The sequence below is a fragment of the Electrona antarctica genome (assembly GCF_951216825.1).
Source record: "Electrona antarctica genome assembly, chromosome: 11".
NCBI lineage: Eukaryota > Metazoa > Chordata > Actinopteri > Myctophiformes > Myctophidae > Electrona > Electrona antarctica.
The window spans coordinates 47,277,337-47,287,943 of record NC_136792.1 but is presented as its reverse complement, the minus strand read 5'-3'; the positions used below and the strand labels follow the sequence as shown (position 1 = coordinate 47,287,943).

The following is a 10,607-nucleotide window of genomic DNA, read 5'->3' as shown; positions in this document are numbered from 1 at the left end:
CTTCACAAAGTAATGCTGTTTGACACAAAGGCTATATTTGCCAATTTAAAACCGATACATAATTTGCCTCTTACTGTACATACTTGTAGTATTTTGACCCACAGATAATGGAGAGGTGCACATGGTTTATTGTCAAAATAGCTCTAACATCAACAAACAGTCTCTAAGGGAGGGTAATCAACTTCTCCTTTATCCCAGATAATAGATGTTTGTGTCTCTGACTAGATGTAGTTTAATATGGTAGAAAACGGACTCTATTACTAAAAAGGTCATCAGCAATATATATATATATATATATATATATATATATATATATATATAAATTTGACAGGCAATTTATTTCACATTACAAAATATATATATTCTTTCCCAGTTCATTATTTTAAACTAAATATTAGTAGTAGTAGTAGTAGTAGTAGTAGTAATTGAATCTTCTACTTAATCTACTATCAACTTCTACCATCAGAAATCCGATATATCCATATACACAATAATCTGTTTTGACATTTAATTTGTGATTCTACGTCTTGGTGGCACCTCGACCCATGATGGACTTCTTTGTGTTTTTCTCAGGTTTCAAAATGATTATATAACACTTTGGTCCAAACAGCGCCAGCAAAATGCCCAAACTAGATGCTAAAATAGCAAACACCTCCACTACATCTGCATATTTGCCTGGAGAACTGATATATGCTGGTATGAAGGCTATCCACACGGCACAGAATATCAACATGCTGAAAGTGATTAACTTGGCTTCATTGAAGTTGTCTGGAAGATTCCTTACCATGAATGCTAGGAGGAAACTGAGGAGTGCTAGTAAGCCAATATAACCTAGTAACACCACAAACCCAACTGTTGATCCAACATTGCACTCATAGACTATCTTTTCAGAATAGTATTGTGTGTTTTTATGAGGAGTTGGTGAGGCAGACACAAGCCAGACTATGCAGATTATTGCCTGGATTGAAGTAAGAATCAGAACTGTTCCTCTCTGCTGTATAGCACCAAACCACTTCATGATGTCTGCACCACCAGGCTTGGAGGCCTTGAACACAGCCAGCACCACCATAGTCTTTACCAGGATGCAGGAGACACACAGCACAAAGCTTATCCCAAATACTGCATGCCTCAGCTGACAAGTCCAGAGTCTGGGCTGACCAATGAACAGGAGTGAGCACAAGAAACATAGTTTGAGTGAAAGCAAGAGTTGGAAACTGAGTTCTGAGTTGTTGGCGCGGACCATGGGCGTCTCTTTATGATAAACAAAGATCCCCAGGACAATAGCACAGACAAATGTTCCTAGCAGTGAGATGGTTGTTAAGGAGATCCCCAGGGACTCATGGTAAGACAGGAACTCAATGCTCTTAGGGACACAGTGGTCACGCTGGGGACTGGACCAGAAGTCCTCTGGACACACGGTGCAATCTGTAGAGTCTAACAAATAGGACAAGATTAAAGGGACACACGTATCTTCTTATAACCTTCTGTACATATACTGTAGCTACATTATGTAACCCTACCTGTCTCATTGCTGAACTCTCCCTCAGAACAAGCAATGCAGTCGTAGCAGCAGACAGGTTCTCCTTTCCTTCTGGCCACACGGGTTCCAGGAGAACAGCTCTCACTGCACACCGACCGAGGAGGCTGCAGAGGAAAGTACAAATGATCAGTTTAAATATAAATTTCATTCACATCATGAGCTCAATTAAAAATTTTAGAAAGCTGAAATTACTTTTGCGGATTGAAAGTCCCAGAAGATTCTGTCTTCATCGAGGGTGAATTCTTCATCTCCGGAGGCTGTCATCTTGACCACACCTACATTGTGAAACTTTGTGCTTCCATCAGGGAGCCACGCCCAGTTCAATATATCAAATATTGGTAAAGCATCCCCATTCTCATCAAAGTATACACGATCACCATCAGATGTGGTGAAGTTGACCTTTTCCAGGTAGTAGAGAAGCTAGAAATGGTGATGAGCAGAATCATGAAGAGCAAGAGACTTTAAAAACATACTTAAGGATCGTATTATGTGCCCAAGTTACGCTACACACTATTTGGGGATGTAAGCATTGTGCAAGTGGTGTTCCTGTTGCTGAGTTGCTATCTTCCACCACCCTTACATTATGCATTGCCTTTGAACAAAACCATATTCATAATGTCACCCACATTTGTTGAGAATTAGGAGTGAGGAAGACTTCTGCATCTTGTGTGACTATTGCATAATGAAGAGAGGCATGACTGCATTGTTAGACAAGAAGACACAGCGGTAAACGTGTATTTTATTTAAAATACGACATTCAGAAGAACATGTAATTACCACCTAACCCCCTATACAGACCACCTTCAGAAGAACATGTGATTACCACCTAACCCCCTATACAGACCACCTTCAGAAGAACATGTAATTACCACCTAACCCCCTATACAGACCACCTTCAGAAGAACATGTGATTACCACCTGCCCCCTATACAGACCACCTTCAAAAGAACATGTGATTACCACCTGCCCCCTATACAGACCACCTTCAGAAGAACATGTAATTACCACCTGCCCCCTATACAGACAACCTTCAAAAGTCAGCCTCTTCAATGTAGGAGAGAGTGCGAGTGCATTTTCTGGCAGCGGCATCTGCCGCGGAACACCAGCGGCAGTCGGTAGTGTTTCCCGGCGGCATCAGTCTGACACTCTACCCCAAACCCTTACCCTTAACCATAACCGCAAGCACCACGCAACGCATGTCGGACCAAACGCACTGCCGCGGAAGCGAATGGCAGTCGAGTGTCATTATCCCCCTAGTTTCCCTGGCAGCTGCCGCCCCTTCTCCCGGCAGTTGTTACCGGCAGTTTACCGACAGTTGCTGCGAGAAGCGGCGGCCACGGATAAAGTCCTCCGCCCCAGAGATGAGGACACAAAACTGAGCTGGCATCCGGTTTTGTCAACTGTTCTAGTTTTTCAATGGCATATTTACATTTCCCTTAATATTATTTTATGAGTTTTCCTTATTATTCTACATTTGAAAAAGATATACTGTGATCTCATCAAAGTCTTATTCAATACATCATTTTAACCTTAGAATCCATTTGATGATCAAATCTAGCAATTAAATGTCTTCCACTCTACACACTACACATACATTTTTTTCTACTAATATGTATTTTTTTTCTTTTTCATTTATACTGTGAATCTATGCATTGTTATATTACTAATGTTGCCAAATTATTCACGTTTGATTTTTATGATTTATTTGTATTTTTGTTGTTAAATAAGGTGAGATTAACCTTCTAAACCCCACAGGGTTTTCTGAGGCCTCTTTTAGACGGCGACCATCTCCAGATAAAACGGTAAAGTCCCGTTGCGTTCTCAGTTTTTATTGACCCTTTACACGAGAACGCACACTTTATGAAAACGCTATAATATCGCTAGGTGGCGGTAACGGGCTGCCAAATAGACCAGTCACCCACGTTATGCACAAGAAGAAGAGCCAGCTCCCCCTTCACGCAAGTTTCATTGTTCCCCGTGTCAATCACACTACAACACACACTACAACTTAAGTACACACTTCAACCCCCACTTTTCAATGACTTACATAGCTTGCTGTGTTAGGTGTTAGACTACGAGACCATTGTCTGCATTGGCCGTGAGTTCAAGCCTCAAACCGGACAGTTTTTCGCGATTTTTGCGGTCACTTTATTTTCTCACATATTAAAAACGCTACCAGCTTAAAGTTAGGAATAAATAATACTGAGGTAAATGTAATGTTAATTAATAGGTTAATAGGGGAGGGTGATTCCTTTTTGTTTAATCACCTGGGGAGGGGACTGGATTTTTATTTTCATTCACAGGGAGGGTGATGGTGGTGACAGACAGCCCAGAGCATGCAGGCAGAGTGCGCCACGGGAATTGGTTATATATTTTATAATACATTAGGCTACATAAACGCTGCTGCCGCGGCTGCCACCTATCACAATTAAGGCATTTTATTTACATCATGGTTTTACATTCACCATCGCTGATGAGCAGCGCTTTGTAGGCGAGGAGGGAGGCTTGTTCAGGAACTCCATTATATCATAATTATATGGCTCTGCATCAATGTAATAATATATGCGCTGCGAGCCAACCTGAGCCATGACGTCATAAGTTTTGCGGATTCACCGTTTTGCCTGTTTACACGGAGAAGGGATACAACGGCGTTCTCAAAGATTTCCACTCTGGGAGGTGGTTTCACTTTGATGCGTTTTCACCTCCTGAGAACACCCTTCTCGTCTAAAAGGACCCCAGCAAACGATACTTTATTTTGCCGTTTCTTATGAACACCATCCTCGTCTAAAAGCCACCTAAGTCTCACCTGCACAACCCAATAATATGTGCAAATAAACAATAAATACAAATAATCCTACAGGTTAATTGAATTAATATCCCACCTGCCATGGCTTTATTGTCTGCAGAGTGGCACAGCTGTGCCCAGGGAAAGGCCCTCTTCCTGGCACACACTGCAACATGTCATGGAGGGCGTGGGCCAGAGCATACACCGCCTTGTACACATTGTAGTCTGGCCTGAGTTCAGACACATTCAACAGATCAGTTTCTGCCAGGTCCTCTTGTCCAGTGCACACCCTTCCACCAGCGTCCACCCACTCTGGTGGAAGGGGTGAAAATTTACACCGAAATGTGTGTTCCCAAAACTGCCTCACCTGAAAGAACACAATTAATTCACAAGAATACCTGTAAATACAATAATCAATGAATGTATTGATGATTCACTTCATTCACAGTTTGCAGATACTACAGTGGTACAATTATACAATGGTGCAAAAAGGATAACACAACATGTCCTAAGGGCTTGTGTCCATTGTGGTCCTTGATGGATAATTTTGAATTATTGTAGATCTGTTATTTTGTGGGATTTGGTTACATGTTCCCAATAACTTTGTATCTTCATGCCCTGTGTGCCACTGAGTTTACATCTCACTCTTCCCCAGCTGGCGGGTAGATAAAGAATTGTTTTGTTTCCCGATTGTCTGCCTCTCTGGTGAACAACATGTTTTTCGGCCTTGGTACAGTCCCGTAGCAGACAAATTGTCTCCTACTAACGTTTACTAGTTGTCAGTAACTTGGGCTGTGAACTACATGTACTTAAAGAACTACGATTCCCTTCGGTCACACTTCCGGGATTTTACCGGAAGTATAATTTGCCACGTATCCCAAGTGAACCTCCCGGCAATAGGTGTCGCCATTATTCACTTTTGGTTACCCTCTGAACTCCAAATGCATTACTTCCCCATGTCAAAAGGATGTTATGACTTATGTAGTATAAAATATGGTCACTGATGATGTGTCAGTGAGAGATCTTTTTAGCGCTGTACGGACCTGCCATTTCTCTCCCGATGTAATTGGTAATATATATCAAATGGAAAATCCTTATAGCTCTGGCGTGTACTGGTTCTTCTGTGTCTGTGTCAAAATCCTTCTAAGGTATTCTGGTATACTCTGATACTTTTACTCTGCCTAATTCTCTCATTTTAGTATTGTATTTTTCCTCTAAAGTATTTATCCTTAAAAGGTATTAATATAGAATTACAGTTTAACATTCTAACATTATAGATAAAGTTAATATTCACTTGGTTTAAAAAGGTTTTACAGTCCTTCTGACTTGAGTACTTGTACTCTATTACATGCTTCCAATTCTCCTCAGTCTCCACACGGAGTCAAGACGATTTATTAGTTTATAATTCAAAGGTTATCTTAATAGTTTATGGCTCTTCATGCCGAAAGGGTCTCAGTGTGTCCACTTTAACCACTTAGTTATTAAAGCAGCAATGTTGCTGCGTCATAAATCGGACACTATGGTATTGGCTATTAATGGTCATAATTAGTAAATAGGTAATTATGTAATCCCTTAAAAATACATAACAGTCCTGTGTATTCAATTAATTGAGACATTTAAAGACATACAATTACATAAATATACAATCAAATTAAACAAAAATACTTACTATGTTATCCTCCTGGTCATTGTCAGGACGTATTTTTAACAAAAAGTCCTTGAGACCTGGTAGCTCTCCACGACGGATGGCAAAACCCAGGGTGCCTCTCAGGTACGGCAGGTAAGACTGGAGATAACCGTCTTCCCACCAACCTGCAGTGGCAGGTAAGATCCATTGCAGACCTGTCACATTCTGCTTAACCACCTGTTCATCGTTTCGAAATAAATGAAAGGCATGTCTTTCTTTCAATACATTCTCATTTTAGATTCTTCTAATTACGAATCCCTAAATTAACATCCTCCACAGATGTATCGTAACACAAACCTCATCCAAGACATTAAACATGTAGTTCGCATACGTGAATGCAATGACCACAAGAGCTGTGGACGTCTTCATCACAGAGACAATCCTCTGGAGTTTATCCAGGTCATTGTGGAAGGGCAGAGCCTCTGAATAAGCCACACAACCCAGACCAGACTGGTCCAGACCAGACTGGAACAATCGGGCGGCGTCACGGCCAGCATCATCATCACTGAACAGCAGTCCTACCCACGACCACTTGAACCACCTCATAGTCTGGAGCATAGCTCGCACCTGAGTGGATGAAAAATGGACGGAAATGTACTTAGGTTAGATCATACAGTACATGGGCAAACGGCGGCCCAGGGGCCACATGCGGCCCCCGTGTTCACTTATGTGGCCTGCAGGTTAATATTGGAATACTGTTATATTATTGTTATATTTCAGCTGTTACAATTCCAAACACGCAAACATGACCCACTTTAATTATATCTATAATGGTCAATATTAGTAGCATAATTACAATTTCAATTGTCTTTTTATGTCCAATGTATTTGAATTTAAGTATGTTTAATTTAAGTTAACATAAGTATAAATAAATGCATTTGAAATTAAATCAAAATGTTAGGCCTACTTTTCAGGATTCCAATTAATCTATTAACGAACGTGTCGTTGAGCTAGAATGGAGATAAGATATTTCTACCCAACAGTATATGCAATGTGGCCCTCTGGGGTGAGTGTGTAAATATAGTGGCCCTCTGGAGTGAGTGTGGAAATATAGTGGCCCTCTGGAGTGAGTGTGGAAATATAGTGGCCCTCTGGAGTGAGTGTGGAAATACAGTGGCCCTCTGTAGTAAGTGTGGAAATATAGTGGCCCTCTGTAGTAAGTGTGGAAATATAGTGGCCCTCTGGAGTGAGTGTAGAAATATAGTGGCCCTCTCCTACATCAAAGTTGCCCACCCCATGGGTTCGAGTATTCCAGTTTGTGAAACATGAACTATTAGATACCAACACATCTATTGTTATAGAAGTTCACCTGGAAGACAAAACTTGGCATTGTTCTGAAGAAGGATGGGAACTGAGTCCGGTCGCTCAGACAGGAACAACCAGCATAGTAACTTATCTGGAAAAACAGAATAAAAACAAATACAAAATATCTATTCTGTAACGTACTAGATCATAGGTATTCAACAGTGCGTCTGGTACCCTCAGGGCAGTGCTACTCAACCCGGGGCCCCTGCTTAATGTATCTGCGGCCAACAATGAAAATATAATATTAGTTTTGAACAAGATTTTGGTTATTGTATTGTAAAAGGTTGTATGGCCTGATGTCAACTTAGTATTAACCACTTACTTTATCACCTGTGATAATCTGTTCATTACATGTTCTCTTCACATTTTCAACCAGCCAAAATTCTCACACGTCTCCCCCCTTCTCCGCTCACTCTATTGGCTCCCGGTCGCTGCCCGCACAGAGTATAACCAAAGGTATGGCACCCCCATATACCCCCAATAGCTGCTTTTAACCCTCCACTGTGTGGATTCAGAATGACCAGGTCATAAGCGTACATAAGGTGATTAATGATAGGTACCTATAAGACAGCCTGTATTGCACTTATTTAATTCACAATAGATCATCCATGTATATGCATAATGTGCTTAGATATGCCACAAGCAGCTTCTGAAACCGTTTGTTTTATCCTGTCAAAAGCTCAATAAGTTTCAATGTAGCATAGGAAGATAGTGGAAATAGCCGACTGTAGCTGGCAATCATTTCCTTCATTGTAAAAATGCACAACACTGTGCCGGGTTTCTTTTTAAATCTGAACTGGTTATCTGCAGTAAAGACAAACATTTCCAGATAAACATGATTCTTTCCAATACTGTGGAGAGGATGCTGGCCAGATTCAGATGTGCTGTTTGAGAACTTTACATGACCTGCCATTGGCAATTCAGTAGAATGCAGTGCATTGTCAGAAACAGAACAGTTCAGTAGAATGCAGTGCATTGTCAGAAACAGAACAGTTCAATAATGGGGCATTGTCAATGACAGGCTCTAAGGGCTCCATTTTTGTCTCATCTTTCTAAAGCCACTATTTGGGGATTTAGGAGTGGGGAAAGGGTGTTCCCCCACTAAAGTTGGTATTTTGGTTACCTGTCTAAATACCTTAAACACCTCCGTTACCCGTTATATTATGCATAGGTGTGGTTTGGGCGTTATATAATAATTAATCCAAATTTAACCAATCACCAGTCCACGTGCCATTGCCTTTACGAGATCCCTTATGCGTTGCCCGTTAGTGCTATATTGCTTCATAGCCTAAGCCCGTTGCTGCGTTGAGGCACCTTAACATTGAACGACATTATTTTGTATTTATGATGATAAATGATAAATGATAGATGATAAATATATGATAGCCTAGATACATCTTAACATTGAATCACCCAAAGAAAAGGCTGATTTCCCCCAACCCACCCTGGTTGGGGCGATTGGATCCAACTATCACCATTCGTATGGAATGGATGCTTGCTGATTGGAGCCCATACTATGGCTTGATTTCTTGGGGATCGGGTGGTTGAGGTCTCACTTGTGCTGCATGTGCTGCTATGGGGTGATGAACTGAATGAGCAAATGGAATCGCGCACGCCGCACCGTCCGCACGCCTGGCACAAATAACTTCTTTGACTATACAATTATAGAAACACAATGGTCACAAGGAAGTGGCAGGCACTCACTTCTGCTGATTATAGGAAAATTACAAAGAGATGCATAGGAGAATAAGGAGAGATGACGCAGCCTGCCCTGCACTACGCGGACATCTCCATTGAGGCGCGCCGCTCTTTACCAAACTAATTTGGCATACGGTTTACGGGTGCTTTTAAAATCGCTTTCCCAAATGTGTTTGACCAAAATAGCAATTTAGGAAAAAGCTGGAAAGCGTGCCAGCACGCCCATGACCACACCTCTAGGCGCAAATACCGGTGTCGGCAAAAAAGATAGCGGGTGATGCTGGACGAAAATACCATTTAAGGGACAGAGAAAGCTCCTATATTAGTAATTTTCGGGCAGCGGCTGAATTGCGGGCCGCGCTGCGGGTAAAGTCGGAGACGAAATTGGAGCCCTATTTGTACAGAGATGATTGACTCTGTACCAACAGACCTGTAAAACACAGGCCAAGGGCAGTTTCTTACCACTTTCACTTAAAACAAAGGGGAAACAAAGACAGAAGAAAGAAAAATAGCAGCCTACAAGCTCAGAACATGTCACACTGTGACCTTGTTGATCGGCTGTGTTTGATACTTTTGTCTAACACGCATAATGAAGAAATAGGGCATTAAAAAAGCAGTACAAGTTGAAATATGGAGACAAGGTTTCTTCTCGACAGCAACGATTATGTTCTATGTCTTTCAAACGGCAAAAACACCAAGCAAAGCAAAGCAAAATTAAATAAAATAGGCTATTGTGAAAGGGGATAGGAAACTTACCATGGGCACTCTGTATACACCTAATATTCTAGAAATGGCAATAGAACTTTTTGAGGTACTAGGACCCACAATTCCAAGTACTGGAGGAGACCCATCACAGCTCTGATCCAGTGTAAACTGCTCCTCTCTCCCACTGATCAGTGACAGCGCTGCAGAGACTGCAACTCCGGCCGTTAAACAGGTGTCATAGCAACGGTATCCCAGAGTCACATTGGGGAGCAGGCTGGGGTCTCTGTTGATCTCACTGATGGCAAAAGCCATGATCTGTGGCAATCTGAACGCCTTGACTATAAAACTAACACACACAATTACACTGTAGCCTTGAATATCATTGCTGTCGGGCAGAAACCTTGTATCTCCATATTTAAACGTTCTGTTTTTGTTTAATAAATTACTTACTTAATAAAACACATTTTTTGAAGAAAATATTTAAGTGAAAGTGCTACCCTAGATCCATCCAAACACAGAGAAGGTTTCCACCCAACAGCCTATATCTTTGTAGAAATATACACATCAACTAATCATGTTTCTATAAGTCAAAGGAGAGAAGGAAGAGAACATCATCAAGTATGAAAACAGTGGTATGTCTAAAGAAGCCCTCATGACTGTCCTCCTCTGTCTAACAACCCCCCCACCTTCTCCATCCATTGTCCAGTTGTTAGGTTTTATACACAGTGCAGTGCCGTCCCCTGTGCCAGATGACGACATTACGTAATCTTTCACAACACCGATCTGGGCCTTTAGGCACACACAGAGGCAGGGCTTAACATTTTTAATTTAATTTAATTTAATTTAATTTAAGTAACAATTCACTGAAGTACTGTACTTAAGTTCAA

The 10,607-nt window shown here is 41.4% G+C and overlaps 1 protein-coding gene across 1 annotated transcript; it reads right to left on the bottom strand.

Moving 5' to 3' along the window:
* Positions 1 to 520: 520 nt before the first annotated feature.
* On the bottom strand, positions 521 to 10,032 carry LOC306932938 (extracellular calcium-sensing receptor-like; the record flags this gene model as incomplete). The annotated part of the gene is made up of 7 exons (XM_079514911.1): positions 521 to 1,434; positions 1,521 to 1,644; positions 1,733 to 1,960; positions 4,423 to 4,692; positions 6,310 to 6,579; positions 7,322 to 7,408; positions 9,853 to 10,032. The coding sequence occupies 7 exons, from the start codon at positions 10,030 to 10,032 to the stop codon at positions 521 to 523; spliced, it is 2,073 nt and encodes a 690-aa protein (XP_079371037.1).
* Positions 10,033 to 10,607: the final 575 nt, after the last annotated feature.